Below are 17,442 nucleotides of genomic sequence, written 5' to 3'. Positions count from 1 at the left end.
TTCCAGAATTGCTACAGAGTGGCTCCAGGAACATTCTTCCGAGTTTAAACACTTCCACTGGCCACCAAACTCTCCAGACATGAGCACTGGTTCTTCAGTTTAGACAGATTCTGTAAGATAAAAATGATCTTCAGCTCACATTTGAGGTAGACCCACCAATTTAAGGAGGTTAACATACATTAAGGCTATATAGTATATGGCAAAGACTTTTTAATTGCTGACTTGTTCCACGAATCACGCTTAACCAGTTAAGCAACAATACCTATGTTTACTGATGAATTATTCATAGTGTAGAGCGGAGTATAGAAAATTTCATTTGCTGTTACAATTGTTAGTTGTCGCCCGTCGCCCCTGGTAGCTCAGTGGTCAGCGCGACAGACTGTCAATCCTAAGGGTACGGGTTCGATTCCTGGCTGGGTCGGAGATTTTATCCGCTCAGGGACCAGGTGTTGTGTTATTCTGGTCACCATCATTTCATCCCCCTCGACATGCAAATCGCCAAAGTGGCGTCAAATCGAAAGACTTGCACCCGGCGAAAGATCTACCCGATGGGAGGCCCAAGTCGAACGATATTTACATTTTATTACTTGATGCCTGAGTTGTAATATTCTGTTTATAACTTCAGTCACAACTACTGCTTTGCTTGACACCGCAGGTGCTCCCTTACCAGTAGGTTACGACGTAATCGGAGCCGCTGGTGATGACCTGCGCTATGAGCAGCAAGGCGACCACGGAGAGCAGCGGGCCCACGCCCCCGGCAGCCCCGTAGTACTGCCAGATGGTCGACCACCTGAACTCCGCGTCCAGCACCTTCTCGCTGTTGTCCTGCTCTGCCGGATCTCTGTGTAGCTTTCCTGTCTCTTCAGCAATCACATTCTGCACGAAAGAGGAAACAGTCATATTGTTCAGAAGCAGACATTCAACGTCTCACCTTACATGCGTGAAATTTTAAATGGTAAACATATTGACTACTAAGTCATAAAATGGGTGACGATTCTAAATTTTTTACAAAGAATACGGTGCGTTGAGTGTGAGAAGCGAAAATTTTTTGGCTGTTCAGAACTTCGATCCACTCCAATACATTCACCGAATAGGATGTATAGCCAAAACTTTCTAAAGTATCGTTTCTTCTGTTAGTTATAGTCCTACAGTTCAGTACATCTACATCACACAACAAAAATCACCTAACAGTGTGTCGCGGAGGGTACTTCTGGTACCACTAACAGTTCCCCCCTCCCTAACCCACTCGCGTGGAAAGAATAATTGCATATAAGCCACTCAATTAGCTCTTATTTCTCGAGATTTGTCTTCGCGGTAGTTTCGCGAGATGTATGTAGGTGGAAGCAATATAGTATCTCTCTCTTCCCGGAAAGTGTTCTGTCAAAATTTCAACAGCATTCATATTGCTTGTAATTATGGTATAATCATGCTATCATTTCATGCCCACAAGACTCCTCGTCTGTAGCCGATATACAGAACTTCCTTTAAAACACTGAGAACGGGTAGGAAGAAGTGCCATCTTCATTTCCACATTCATATCCTGACAGTCTCATAAAACAAGGTAACATTGCAGAACTTCTGGGAAATGCATACCCCAGATCTGTTCGTATGGCCATAGACTAAACGGTTTTAAGGCAACAAGCTTGTAACCATACGACAGAAATGTCTTCAAAGTGAGGAGCTTGTAACTTCTACCATACATGCCGTTGATCAAACAGACCAAGAATTGTCTCGTGGAACTGAAGCAACAACGCGAAAAGATGGACGTTTGCCTAACGTTGCAACACCACTCAACGATCAGTCTGGTCCTTCTGCAGTGTCTCAACAACGTGGACCAGAAAAACAACATTGCAACAGTTGACGAAATTAAAGGTCAACAGATTAAGTCTTACTTGGACACCTTATATCCTGTGTCGTGTACAACAAAAGCTATCAAAAAAATTACGAAACGACCTAAATCAACAATGGGGTCAACTTCAAGTACTTACAGTAAGGAAATAGAAGCCAAAGAAAAGTCTAGTAAAACGACGAAATCTGTGCACAAACCCATAACAAGGAGACAGACGAATGAAAATTTTAACAAGAATAATACATAGACGACTGCGTGAACTGGTTATGTCAACCATGTGAGGGAGATCGAGAAGATATGTTTCACTGTATGAAATATAAAGTTTGGATACATAACCTATGCTCTGGCGTGGAAAGTAAAATTAAGAATTATATCTGAGAGATCTTTGTTCAAACTAACAGATTTTTTATATACCAATTTAAGCAATTTAATGTGTTAAGAGTTTATATTTTGTTTCCTAAACATAATTTCGTTACGTGTAACTACGGAAGTAACGTTAATCTGCACTTTGCACTTGCCTGTTCTTACCTATGACGTAGGCTATAGCAGGTATGCGTTAGGAAACCAAGCGCCTTAATCGCAACGAAGCGTAATATGGAAAGTTGGTAAAATTTATTTTGAGAAGATAATTTTGTATTTTTGTGGAAGTTGCCTGATAGATTAAAAAATAAAGATAAAGTGTACAGGAAACACAATTATTATTTAAATTACTCTCGCAAATACAGTAATTCTCGTTTAAGGGGTACAACTTGAGCAACCTTCCCCTACAACAGTTAGTAAATATTACAGTATGTGTTTACAAAGTATCAGCTGAGAAATATCGTATTTTGTAACATATTCAGCCTTAAGCGTTTGATACACACTACATAGCAGATGTGCAGTGCATAATGAATGTGCGTATATCCCAACACCCCCCCCCCCCCCCGCCCCATGAGCAATGGACCTTGCCGTTGGAGGGGAGGCTTCCGTGCCTCAACGATACAGATAGCCGTACCATAGGTGCAACCACAACGGAGGGGTATCTGTTGAGAGGCGAGACAAACATGTGGTTACTGAAGAGGGACAGTAGTCTTTTCACTCTGGATGATTGACTGATCTGGCCTTGTAACACTAACCAAAACGGCCTTGCTGTGCTGGTACTGCGAACGGCTGAAAGCAATTGGAAACTAACTACAGCCCTAATTTTTCCCGAGGGCATGCAGCTTTACTGTATGGTTAAATGATGATGGCGTCCTCTTGGGTAAAATATTCCGGAGGTAAAATAGTCCTCCATTCCGATCTCCGGGCGGGGACTACTCAGGAGGAAGTCCTTATCAGGAGAAACAAAACTGGCGTTCTACGGATCGGAGCGTGGAATGTCAGATCACTTAATCGGGCAGGTAGGTTAGAAAATTTAAAAAGGGAAATGGACAGGTTAAAGTTAGATATAGTGGGAATTAGTGAAGTTCGGTGGCAGTAGGAACAAGACTTTTGGTCAGGTGAAAACATGGCTATAAATACAAAATCAAGTAGGGGTAATGCAGGAGTAGGTTTAATAATGAATAAAAAAATAGGAGTGCGGGTAAGCTACTACAAACAGCACTGTGAAAGCATTATTGTGGCCAAGATAGACACGAAGCCCACACCAACTACAGTATTAGAAGTTTATATGCCAACTAGCTCTGCAGATGAAGAAGAAATTTGATGAAATGTATGATGAGATAAGAGAAATTATTCAGATAGTGAAGGGAGATGAAAATTTAGTAGTCATTGGTGACTGATTGTAGGGGAAGGGAGAGAAGGAAACATACTAGGTGAATATGGATTGGGGGGAAGAAATGAAAGAGGAAGCCACCTGGTAGAATTTTGCACAGAGCATAACTTAATCATGGGTAACACTTGGTTCAAGAATCATGAAAGAAGGTTGTATACATGGAAGAACCCTGGAGATACTAGAAGAACACAATAGTAGAAGAATGGGTATCTTTGAGAGATGAAATAATGAAGGAGCAGAGGTCAAGTAGGTAAAGAGACGAGGGCTAGTAGAAATCCTTGGGTAACAGAAGAGGTAATGAATTTAATTGATGAAAAGATAAAATACAAGAATGCAGTAAATGAAGCAGGCAAAAAGGAATATAAATGTCTTAAAAATGAGATCGACAGGAAGTGCAAAATGGCTAAGCAGGGATGGCCAGATGACAAATGTAAGGATGTAGAGGCTTATCTCGGTCGGGGTAAGACAGATACTGCCTACAGGAAAATTAAAGAGACCTTTGGAGAAAAGAGAACCACTTGTATGAATATCAAGAGCTCAGATGGAAACCCAGTTCTAAGCAAAGAAGGGAAAGCAGAAAGGTGGAAGGAATACATAGAGGGTCTGTACAAGGGCGATGTATTTGAGGGCAAAATTATGGAAATGGAAGAGGATGTAGATGAAGATGAAATGGGAAATAGGATACTGCGTGAAGATTTTGACACAGTACTGAAAGACCTGAGTCGTAACAAGGTCTCGGGAATAGACAACATTCAATTAGAACTACTGACAGCCTTGGGAGAGCCAGTCATGACAAAACTCTACCGTCTGGTGAGCAAGATGTATGAGACAGGTGAAATACCCTCAGACTTCAAGAAGAATATAATAATTCCAATCCCAAAGAAAGCAGGTGTTGACAGATTTGAAAATTACCGAACTATCAGTTTAATAAGTCACAGCTGCAAAATATTAACGCGAGTTGTTTACAGACGAATGGAAAAACTGGTAGAAGCCAACCTCGGGGAGCATCAGTTTGGCCGGCCGGAGTGGCCCGAGCGGTTCTAGACGCTACAGTCTGAAACCGCGCGACCGCTACGGTCGCAAGTTCAAATCGTGCCTCGGGCGTGGATATGTATGATGTCCTTAGATTAGTTAGGTTTAAGTAGTTCTAAGTTCTAGGGGACTGATGACCTCAGAAGTTAAGTCCCATAGTGCTCAGAGCCATTTGAACCATTTGAACCATTTGAACATCAGTTTGGATTCTGTAGGAATGTTGGAACACGTGAGGCAATACTGACCCTACGACTTATCTTAGAAGAAAGATTAAGAAAGGCAATCTTATGTTTCTAGCATTTGTAGACTTAGAGATAGCTTTTGACAATGTTGATTGTAATACTCTTTCAAACTCTGAAGGTGGCAGGGGTAAAAAACAGGGAGCGAAAGGCTATTTACAATTCGTACAGAAACCAGATGGCAGTTATAAGAGTCGAGGGACATGAAAGGGAAGCAGTGGTTGGGAAGAGAGTGTGACAGGGTTGAAGCCTCTCCCCAATGCTATTCTATCTGTATATTGAGCAAGCAGTAAAGGAAACAAAATGAAAGTTCCGAGTAGGTATTAAAATCCATGGAGAAGAAATAAAAACTTTGAGGTTCGCCGATGACATTGTAATTCTGTCAGAGACAGCAAAGGAGTTGGAGGAGCAGTTGAACGGAATGGACAGTGTCTTGAAAGGAGGGTATAAGATGAACATCAAAAACAACTTAACGAGGATAATGGAATGTAGTCGAATTAAGTCGGGTGATGTTGAGGGAATTAGATTAGGAAATGAGACACTTAAAGTAGTAAAGGAGTTTTGCTATTTGGGGAGCAAAATAACTGATGATGGTCGAAATAGAGAGGATATAAAATCTAGACTGGCAATGGCAAGGAAAGCATTTCTGAGGAAGAAAAATTTGTTACCATCAAGTACAGATTTAAATGTCTGGAAGTCGTTTCTGAAAGTATTTGTATGGAGTGTAGCCATGTATGGAAGTGAAACATGGACGATAAATAGTTTGGACAAGAAGAGAATAGAAGCTTTCGAAATGTGGTGCTATGGAAGAATGCTGAAGATTAGATGGGTAGATAACATAACTAATGAGGACGTTTTGAATAGAAATGGGGAGAAGAGTTTGTGGCACAACTTGACCAGAAGTAGGGATCGGTTGGTAGGACATGTCCTGAGGCATCAAGGGATCACCAATTTAGTATTGGAGGGCAGTGTGGATGGTAAAAATCGTACAGGGAGACCAGGATGTAGGGAAGCAGCCTACTCACGCCTTATAAAATTCTCATCAGTCTTTCCATTGTGTGCCAGCCTAGTCCGCTGTAACTAGCTCTGACGTCATAAATGTTGCGCAATACTTTAAAAATCAAGTAAATAACCTGAAACATTTCTAGCATGTCAGGAGTAATACTAAATTAATATGTGTTGAATGTCAGTTCAATAACTTTAATCATTTTCGAAATTTGGACGATTTTCTGTAAAATCATTAGCGCAACAGAAAAGAGCTAGAGATTTAAAAATTTATATTTAGATTCCTTTTTCATAATAATTTAGTAGAAACAGTATTCTGGATCCCACAAATTAAGATTTTAGTTGAAATTCATGTTTTTCTGGTTTTTGTCTTAAAAATTAAGGAAGCAAGATAGATTAAGTAGGCTAATAAATAAGGCTAGGATGTTTATATTTAAGTAGAATGGAGATCCGCTATAATCATAAAGATGTGAGAAGTTTCAATTGAATAACTATAAAACTATAGCGATAGCGTATCTCCAAAAGGCAAGTTGAGAGCTCGTCTACTGCGTGTAGTGTAATTAAATTAATTCTCTCGCCCAAAATATTTTACTTAGCCACGTCGGACTTTTATTATGATTACTTACCTATGTGCTGATTGCACATTTAAATTGAGAGCTTCATCGGCCATCAGCAAAGGAAGCGATGATTTATTCAATAACTTAAAGTGGTGCATTACTAGCCCAGCGGCTAGGCGGGAGAGCCGATTTGATCAGGCGTTCCCTTAGCCGTCCGCACCGCGGCTTTATATATAAGAACGCTGCGTGAGGAAGCAAGGCCCCAGTTCTCTCCAGACGCTGAATAGCACACCATCTGTGTCGGTATCATTGCTATAAACAGCCTCGGATGCAGTAATAAGTTACTCGGGATACGCGGAACCATGAAATCATTTTCGAGTGAAGTGTTAATTCTGGGATGACTTTAATGATCTATCTTCAGTTTCCGTATGTCGTATTTTCACGTGCTGTCGTGGGACAGACATTCTACCATTATTTAGCGTGGCGTTTGATGAACATTATCATCAAATTATGACGAGCATTCACTTAAACATTTAATTTGGACAGTTATTGTTGCATCAGCGCATTAGACTCTGAACTGCTCTGTTAGTCAGATTGTGTGGATTCTTTTTTTTTTCATCTGTGACGTTCAGAATATAGCGAACGTTATTACATGATCGTTTTTGATTATGAATCCCAGACAATCTCCTAATTCCTCAGAGCTATAAGCTGTAGCTATGAGTGTATTTCTCAGATGAAGTGGGCACTAGGAATTCTAATTACAGGCTTCACGTTTTGCTAATCACTTTCTGGTTGCCAATATTGTAGTTAGAGAGCCAGTGTTGAGAACGGAAAAAGACAGCATAAATAATAGGAACATTTATATAACAATTAATTCCGCCCGCCGCCCCACTTATGGTTAATCGACCGGGAAATGCATCTACATTACATTACAAACCAAACATTATATAGCTACATTAATTCCACCCGCCGCCCCACAAATGGTGCATCGGCCTGGAAATGCATTCTTTACTACATTACATTCTACCTACATATATTAACAATTAAATTCCACCTGCCGCCCCACAAAGAGATGAACACACTAAGCAGATTCAGAAGGATGTAGGCTGCAGTAGGTACTGGGAGATGCACAGGATAGAGTAGTATGGAGAGCTGCATCAAATCAAGACCACAACAATAACAACAACATATCCCAACATGAATTTCAAAGATTTGTCCATTCTTGGGAGAACATGTTATGTCGCTTGTGTGAGTGCCACTGTGTGTTTCCTAATGAGGGCTACAGTGCCCAGGACAAGACCAAGCAGTTCATCTCCTGTATTCAGCTTTCAGTCGTACACCTCATACTTCATCCAACCCCATGAATATAAGTTGACGTAAGTACAATGGAGAGATCCCAAGGGGAGTCCAACAGGGTTCAATTTTGCATCCACTCCTATTCCTTATAAAAGTTTTCTACCTTAGAAACTATTCGAATTAGGGCATTTGTTCATGTGTAGTTTATTATTATTGTTATTATTATTATTATTTTTCAAACTAGAGTTCGTGTCATATATCTGAATAATGACCATTCCTCATGGAACGCCCTGTATACACGAGTGGAGGTCCATTTTATGTATTTTCCCCATCGCTGTGAAGTACGTCAGGTTTATCAAGGGCTTATAAGAACATGCTAACGGCCGTTCCTGGTCATTCTGCGTCGAGTGGTCATGCTCTGTGGTCATCGTATGCCAGAGTGGCACTCAGATATCTTGCATGCTGGAGAGCAGTTGGCATGGCTTAGAACGTGTAGGGTAATAGGTTTTGGGTGGCAAATGACCACACGAATGGTTAAACTTTTATTTATATTTAGAATGAAACTTGGAATATGAGAAACAGTGGGAACTCCAACATTTTGCAAATGTTAGGCTATGAGCAGCGATAAACTCTGAATTATTTGGGTTACAGTTTTGGAATTGCTACTGGTTAGCCTTTTTATACTTATTGATAATTACGCACGTTTAGGGACGTTATCCGCTACATTGAACTTTATATATTTGTGAACCGGCGCTTATTTTGTGTACCATTTAGCGGGATGGGACTGAAGTTTAGTTAGTATTTGGTGAACTTGATGCCACTTAAATACGTAAATACACAATTTACTGAAACTGATTATTTTCGTTATTTTATTTCATGCTTATATGCGTATTTGTAGCACCACCATTTTAAATACTTATGTGTTTTTTACTCACGAAATCAATCATCACTCTGTTCAATCTCAATCCTTTGGTGGCACCTACACTCAATTACTTTAAAAAAATTTCAGCCTTTATAAATAATAATATATTTATTTCAACTTGCCAAATCTTGGACTGCAGGATCACAAGTTAAAAAAAATACTCCAGCTAATTCAACGGTTGAACATAAAAGAAGATGGTATGTGTTTGGATCATAAGGCAATATAGAGCTAATTTTTGAAATTGAGTGGTGCATTTGCCCATCTGAATATGTGTAAAGTATATTATTAACATATTAACATCACAAATGGTTGATCATTCGATATTTAACCTTAACACTACCAACGAATTTCCCATAATGCGTGTTACCAAATGGGGGGGGGGGGTGGATACTTTATGCTGAACACAAAAGAAATTCGCTAGTAGTAGAAGAATGATGTAACTGTTGTTGACTTACATTGAAAACATACTTTTTAAATACATACAACATAAGCAGGATCCAGAAGCTGAAAATATCTTTTAGCACACTCTTAGCATATCAACAAACTTTCAGTAATGTGTGATACCAGTGGGGGAGCGGTGTTTTACGGGTAATTTAAAAAATCAAAGGCAAAATTCGTTAACTGTTTTTGAGTTTACTCAAAACATTTTGTTTAAGGAGATAGTGATGTGTAAGTGTAACCTGACATGTAAGTGTAACCTGAAAATATTGAACACAACCTTCATTGGGCAAAGTGACATATACCACTAAGACTTAAATTTTTGGGTTAAGTTCAACTGAAAAATTTAAAACATATGCAATCTGGTAGAAGAATTCATTAAAAACAATAAATGTTTTTCAAAATATTAAATTATAACATAACTATCTAGATTACAATATTTTCGAATTTTCGAGTGGTGGGCACAAAGTACCCCACCCCTTTGGTATTATGAGGGATAACCATCAGTAGTAAGGTAGTAAGTATAGTCGGAATTGCTTTTGCTTTTCTGCATATTCAGTGATAGAGAGGATCACAGGGCGTTCTGGCTCAGAAGTTCAGAATTCCATCCTGCCCCTTCCCCTGTGACCAATGACGTTATATATGTTCACTGACGTCATCATTCTCTCAGCCAAATGTGTTGGGAGCAAGAGTGCTGATATTTCAGCCAATGAATTGAAAATTTAGCCCCCCCATCCTTTGCACAATTTTACTTTTTATAATTTGATTGCACGAGTGCTGTCATTTTAGGTCTACTGTGTTAAACCGACGAGATGGTTGCATTGAGTCAACAAGAATTTTAACGAGTCTATTTGTTGTAAACATCTATCAGAGAAATGTGCTCACCGCTTTCTGCATCAAGAGAAGAAACGCATGATAATGGAGGCGTATATTATTGTAGACAAGAGGAAAACTGTTCAACAAATAATGGCAAAACAACAGAAGGGTTAGAATTATGCCATATCTGATTGGGACTGCCAACACGACGTATTACATTTTTCTGGAATTTTTTAAATGCCTTCTAGTCCCCTACCACATAAGAAGTCAGTATTTCCCTCTTCTCTAAATATTGTTTCTGTTATTATTATTATTATTATTATTACATCATTATTCTTAGAGGTCTGTTGTCATTACTACAGCGCTAGCAGAACTATCTTTGCCTGAACTGGAAATGCAGTCTTCTACAATCAAGTTTATTAAGACCATCATGCAATACATATTAGTACCCGACACCCAGGTCGATAGCAGACAGGAATCGATTGTCGAGTGCTGCACGTGGCACTGAGACTAGTGTCGACTGGAAGGGGTTCTAGGAAGACGGGCAAGAAGCGTGGTCAAGCTGAGTACGGTGTCAATGGCGGACGTGCCGAGTGAGGAATAAATTGTAAATTCGCTGGAGTGTGACAAATGAGCGCGTCCCCCTGATCATCGTGGGGCTGACCCTCATCAATACGGATTCGCGAGTGATATAAAACCAAAAGTGACAAGTGTCGAATTACGTGTTTCGCGTGAACTGCGTCGGCCAGCAACAAGCGTGACGAAGTACTTAAAATCAGCAACCAATAACAGATATAACCGTAATTAAACGTGTAAGGCGAAGGTAGCAACTGCTTTAGAATTTGTGTGTCAATAGAAAATACATATCAGTTTGTAATCGCAACCTTTATGGTCTTTACTAATAGAGAAACTTTCAATCATTAACTATTCCGTCTCAAAACAACCGCACTCTGTTCAAATACCCCAGAAACCACAGCAGAAAAATCGATGGCCTTTCATCCCTTAAGCACCGGTCATATATTCATTATAATTAACAGTTTGGAGGCTTCAGTAAATCACACAAAACCCAATAAAGGCAATAACGTGGGTGTTTCAAAAGCTGTGGTTAAGTTATGCTCTGTGCAAAATTCTATCAGGCGGCTTCCTCTTTCATTCCTGACTCCCATTCCATATTCACCTACTACGTTTCCTTCTCTTCCTTTTCCAACTCTCGAGTTCCAGTCACCCATGACTATTAAATTTTCGTCTCCCTTCACTATATGAATAATTTCTTTTATCTCATCATACATTTCATCAATCTCTTCGTCATCTGCGGAGCTAGTTGGCATATAAACTTGTAGTGCTGTGGTAGGCGTGGGCTTCGTATCTATCTTGGCCATAATAATTCGTTCACTATGCTGTTTGTAGTAGCTTACCCGCACTCCTATTTTCCTATTCATTATTAAACCTACTCCTGCATTATCCCTATTTGATTTTGTATTTATAATCCTATATTCACCTAACCAGAAGTCTTGTTCCACCTGCCACCGAACTTCACTAATTCCCACTATATCTAACTTTAACCTATCCATTTTCCTTTTTAAATTTTCTAACCTACCCGCCCTATTAAGTGATCTGACATTCCACGCTCCGATCCGTAGAACGCCAGTTTTCTTTCTCCTGATAACAATGTCCTCCTGAGTAGTCCCCACTCGGAGATCCGAAAGGAGGACTATTTTACCTCCGGAATATTTTACACAAGAGGATGCCATCATCATTTAACCATATAGTAAAGCTGCATGCCCTGGGGAAAAATTAGGACTGTAGTTTCCCCTTGCTTTCAGCTGTTCGCAGTACTAGCACAGCAAGGCCGTTTTGGTTAGTGTTACAAGGCCATATCAGTCAATCATCCAGACTGTTGCCCCTGCAACTACTGAAAAGGCTGCTGCCCCTCTTCAGGAACATGTCCCACCAACGACAAGGTGCATGGTTCATGTTTGTGTGTGTGTGTGTGTGTGTGTGTGTGTGTGTGTGTGTGGGGGGGGGGGGGGGTGATGTAATGTACTGAAATGAAATGTGAACCAAATAAAAAGTAAACATTACTGTACATGTGATAACAGAAATAACATTATGTGTTTTAAATAATAAAGCACCCAAACCACTAGTGCTGTGTCCCAAACCACAGGTGTGATAGAAGATTGAAAAAATTACGCGAATTGTCTAAAAGATCCAGAACAAATTTTTTATTCAAAATGAAGATCATTGAATGTATATATAAATATTTTCCCAAATATGTATATAACATAAAGTCTTATTATTGTGACTGAACTACGAGTGTGAAAGCAGGGATAGAAAAGTACTGAGGGGAACAGGAAAAATTCACTGTGTAGCGTGCACGCCGAGGCAGGACTGGCTCGCGTCCACAGCTATCACTACACTGGCGGGAAAGGGTTAACTGGCTTCTTCGACGATGATAAATGCGTCATTATGAACGCTAAACAGGAGCTGATTCTAGTTAGAAGTGCTACTCATACATTGAAGAAGTGTCGGACAAAGAGAATACAGTAGTGTCGATGAATTGGTACGGAAAATACCGCATTTATCAGTATTAGCAGAACGCCCGAAGATTTTGTGTACTGCATGCAGATGCCCAGCTACCTTCCTTCATGCTTGCAGAGCAGTTTTGGAATGGAAGTTCTCTAAATCATCAACGACAAGCTGTAACCCACCATCACGTGTGAAACAGTTCTGTGCGGTCAGCTGACGCACCCTCCGGAAGAAGGCAGAAGTTCTGCAGAGAAAAAAAGCATTGTCGAAATTTTGGGGAAGTATGGTGTGGTATCACAGGGTGTGGGACGGCGGATGGATTTTAATTTAAAAAAAAAAAAATATTGTATTTGTTCGCTCGTCACCGTCTTTTACGAGAGCCTGAAAACTATTTTTGCGGTCACCCAGAAAGCGATGGAGAACATACTGACCATAGTTTCCAGTCTGCAAGTCCACATTCTTCTTGTGCTCATTGAAAGAAATGCTTCTATACTCTGTTTACTCAGCGGTATCAGGAACTATGATAACAAATAAGAGTTATAAGTGCTAACGGGTTCATATATTTAATACAATTTCACACGCACAACGTACTAATATTCTTGATAATAATAATAATCCTGGGTCACAGTCGAAGGATATCGGCTACATTCAAACACGACAACAGAAAAATACTCCAACACTCAAACAGACTTCCGCTAACGACAACTGAAGTTCTATGGACACATCATGAGACGGGATGAAAACAAAAAAAATTCTAATGTACTCACAGAAACTAGAAACGACAACAGTCTGGATCAAACAAGTTCAAACTGATCTAAAAAATGCTAACATCACATCCGCAGTCATCACAGAAAAATTTTCAGACAGCAGATCCACTGCAGGGAGGTTGCACCAGAAGAAAAACCTAAAAGATCTACGGGAAAATGGACGGAAGAATGTCGAGCTAAACATAGCGAGAGGATGAAACACTTTTGAAAGGACGAGAAAATGGCAACCACAGATAGTAGTTTGCTTTGTGTGATCCTCTATGGGTCTAACCAATTTAAATAAAATATTATAATAATAATAGTGTCTCTATCTTAAACAGCACTATAAGCAGTTCAGAAGCGACCTCTACAGTAAGTCCCCTTCAAAGGATCTTTCGCCCGGGATTCTAATAACCAAAATTAATTACTCGCCACAAACGTGGAAAATAATCTCACCACTTAACACGCGGTTTGGATAGCACTACGGGCGGCGCACAAGCAGTTACTTCGGTGAAATCTAAGCGATCCAGGACAGTGTACAGTCCTCAAGAGTTCACTTCCTAATTGTACCGAAAACATGCGTTTAGCAGCAGCCTGGCTATGACGTCATCCGAGGCAGCGCATAAGCCAGCGTTTGACAGACACGGATCGATGGATAGGTGGGTTCGAAGTCGGTGTCATTACCTTTCAGGCCATATTTATACATGGGCATAGCGGACGACCGAAGAGAACATCTGCTGTCATCTACTGTATGATCAGGTAGCGGCATCTAAATGACCTCTTTCTCGGACACATATTATTTAATAAATCTGTTGTGTATCCGTTTACAATCTTCGTAGTTCTTATATGAATAGAGTTAAACTGAGTTCAATTACAGAAAAAGTTTTTTAGCTGGACTGTATTTAAACTGTGTCATCTATAATTTTTTGAGCAGAACGGACAATAGAACATAACCTCTGAGCTACAACTTTAAGAGACCTCGTATTGATTGTTATTTACATTAACATCTTGAAACTTGTTGGAACTTTACCATTTAATGGATGTAATCAAGTGTTATAATTAGAACTTTCTATCTTTAATATAACTCATAGTTAATCTACTACAAACAAGAAAAGTTTTGTCCCAAATTTGGTTTTTAGTAAATCAGTTGAAAACTATTAGTGGTAGCTTAATGGGGTCACATTGTTAAGGTTTTTATATCAAACTGAAATTTCATACCACTTTTCATATATCTAAGTCAAATATTTATCGCCTTCAATTTTTCGTAAAAACACAGATTTTGACCGAAGTATTGCTCCAATGAAGCTGAGACTCGTAACAGTTAATTGTGATATACATTAGCACATCTTGAACAATTTTTGGCTTTCTAGCTTATTATTTAGTTCCCCTTGTTTCTTTTTTAAAACACTGTATTTTATGTAACATGTTGATCTGATCACTCTGAGATGTAACAATTTAAACATTAATATACTGAAGCATATGTTGACAAAGTTTGGAAAAGCCACTTTAATTTTTAATTTCATCCTTAGATTACGGCTCAATACTTTTTATGCTACCCACAGGCGCGGTACGATGGCGTGCTGCCAGTAGCAGTGAACTGGAGTAAGGCCCAGCACACACACTCGCCTCTGTATCTCTCAAATGATACAACATTTGTTTCAGCACAAGCATGAATCAATTGCAGAGTGGTATGGAACTTTTGCTGAGAGCATCATACTGAGCCGCTTTTTAGATATGCAGGCAAGAGAATCTGGAAGACATTCTGCCAGCAACCCACCTTCATATGTACTCACATGTTTTTGATCCCTTTAATGGGTAGTCCAGCTTCATCCCTCTTCCAGAAAATGCTAAAGAAGCACTCTGTCTTCAGGCCACAAGTGGCCCATCGGAACCATCCGACCGCCATGTCATCCTCAATGAGGATGTGGATAGGAGGGGCGTGTGGTCAGCACACTGCTCTCCCGGTCGTTTTGATAGTTTTCTGTGAGCGGAGCCGCTACTATTCGGTCGACTAGCTCCTCAGTTAGCATTACGAGGCTGAGTGCACCCCGAAAAATAGGAACAGCGCATGGCAGCCCGGATGGTCACCCATCCAAGAGCTGGCCGCGCCCAACAGCGCTTAACTTCAGTGATATGACTGGAACCGGTGTATCTACTGCGCCAAAGCCGCTGCCCGATGCTAAAGAAAGCACGTATTAATTTCTAGTGTATCGAAAAAGGGCATAAATATTGATTCGCATTGTCGATTATGGCTTGAGATATAAATTATTCGAAAAATGCAGTGTGTACTAATACATACAAGACATCTAATGTCTGCATGCATTATAACATTGAAGGCATGTGATTTCCTGTAACAATCCCAGATCTACCAAAATTCGAGACGCAGAACTCTAATTATTCGGTTCATGTTTACAGGCTGAATGCAGATAAGAAAAAGCGCAAGACACAAGTTGTGAAGCATAAAATAATAGGACCCCTCTGCTTTTCCAAAGTAGTCAGTCAGCATCCCAAACGCGTAGATTTACTGCTATTCTCCAATCATAAGGAAAGGCATTTCTGCCATGGAAGCCTAAACTATTTTACCATGTGAGTGTGTAGAAGGACATCCGATTGATGGCGTAAGTCAGGAACCAGTATGTGTGGAAATGGCCACTGAGAATAAAAAGTTTGTATAGCTTAAAAATTCTCACCACCAGGAAACCTGTCCCTTCACTGTGTATGCTGACTTTGAGTACTTACTAGTTCCTGTGGTGTATTGTGAAGGTGATCACAGTCTCTCACAACACTTTCACAGAAAGACATGCATCTTATGGGGGCAGTGTATCAAGTTGTATGCTCATATGACTCTAGCCTCAACAAATTGCAATCACGCATTAGGCATGAGCTTGTAAGATGGCTCTTCAGTGAGCTCGAAAAACATGAGTTGTTCATGACAGAAACATTCCAATGTCCAGGACGCAGGAGAATGTATATGAGCAAACTGTTGAATGTCGTAATTGTCAATTGCCACTGGATAGAAAAGCGAAAACTCCATGTAGAGACTGGTGTCATATAATGCGGGAGTTCTGTGGTGCAGCTCGCCACGCATGTGACTTGAAGTACCAACTGCCATGAGACATACCGATATTCTTCCATAATTTGAGTCTATGTAATGCTCACTTCCTTGTTGAGCACTAGGGTAATTTTTGGTGAAAGAATGATAAACTCAGTGTGATATTTGATGATGTAGAAAATATCATTTCATTCTACAAATGAATCATAGTATGATTAGCGCTCCTTTTCCTAGATTCGTTACGATTCGTACATGGGCCTCTTCAGAAACTTGCTGAAACAATGCATTGGTAGGACGTGCATGTGACTAGAACCACATATCGTGATGATGGATACGTCGATCGTGAGTCACTGTGAAACCACACTGCCCAGAACGATCAAGTTACCACCAAACTAACAGGCACTGTCATAATGGATGCGGGGTAGAGGCACATGGTGAATGTTCAGCAGGAGTTCAACATCTCTGATTGAGAGATATGTGATAAACTGTACACGGAGACACATGAGCGTTTGCTCATAGACGTTTCTGAGAAATTTCCAACTTTGGAAAAAACGACATTTTTGTCAATGGAGTGAGTAATTGATTATTTTGAATTTTTTTGTTTATTTATAGACGCAATCACATTCTTATGACACAGACATAAGAATGTGATTGCGTCTATAAATAAACAAAAAAAATTAAAAATTTCCGGCTGTTTGCCTGGTCACATACACTGTGGATCCTACCTTTTATTACACTACGCCAGGACTTCCGAGTCATCCAGTGTTGAATCAGACAGATAAATGTGAAACTGTTGACCAATGTTGCTAGGTTGCTTTTTTTCGAACGCGGGATTTGCAAGGAACTTCCCAAGTGCATGCACAGGTATGCAAGGATGAACGACCCGTGAATGAGTGGGGAGGAGTACAAGCCATCTGACTATTTAAGTGACATCCTTTACTTGGATGTAAAAATTCTCTATGGGTAATCCATGCAACGATCTATGCTACTTGGAGAGTTCTGATGGTTGTCTGTAGATCAAATCGTTAAACTGAAAGAAGAGATCCAAGATGTGGCTGCGAATGCTGGAGGCAGATCTGGAATACCCCATCCGTGTGTGACATGCACAGTGACTTGACTTGCTGCTATGTCCGAAGTACCTAGCCCCGTGCAGTGGTTCTGTCCATAAGCTGATAATCATGTTGGCGAACAAGCAGAGATACATTCTAGAT

The 17,442-nt window shown here is 40.1% G+C and overlaps 1 protein-coding gene across 1 annotated transcript in view; it reads right to left on the bottom strand.

Annotated features, from left to right (window-relative positions):
• The window catches only part of LOC124775459 (ATP-binding cassette sub-family C member 4-like), a 260,610-nt gene that overhangs the window by 79,044 nt on the left and 164,124 nt on the right, over positions 1-17,442 (bottom strand). The window contains exon 13 of the mRNA XM_047250292.1: positions 668-876. Coding sequence (XP_047106248.1) covers positions 668-876 — 209 coding nt within the window. The remainder of the gene's footprint in view (positions 1-667; positions 877-17,442) is intronic.

The sequence above is a fragment of the Schistocerca piceifrons genome, chromosome 2, assembly GCF_021461385.2.
Source record: "Schistocerca piceifrons isolate TAMUIC-IGC-003096 chromosome 2, iqSchPice1.1, whole genome shotgun sequence".
NCBI classification, from domain to species: domain Eukaryota; kingdom Metazoa; phylum Arthropoda; class Insecta; order Orthoptera; family Acrididae; genus Schistocerca; species Schistocerca piceifrons.
Note: the sequence above shows the minus strand (reverse complement) of the source record. Positions and strands in the feature narration are given on the sequence as shown.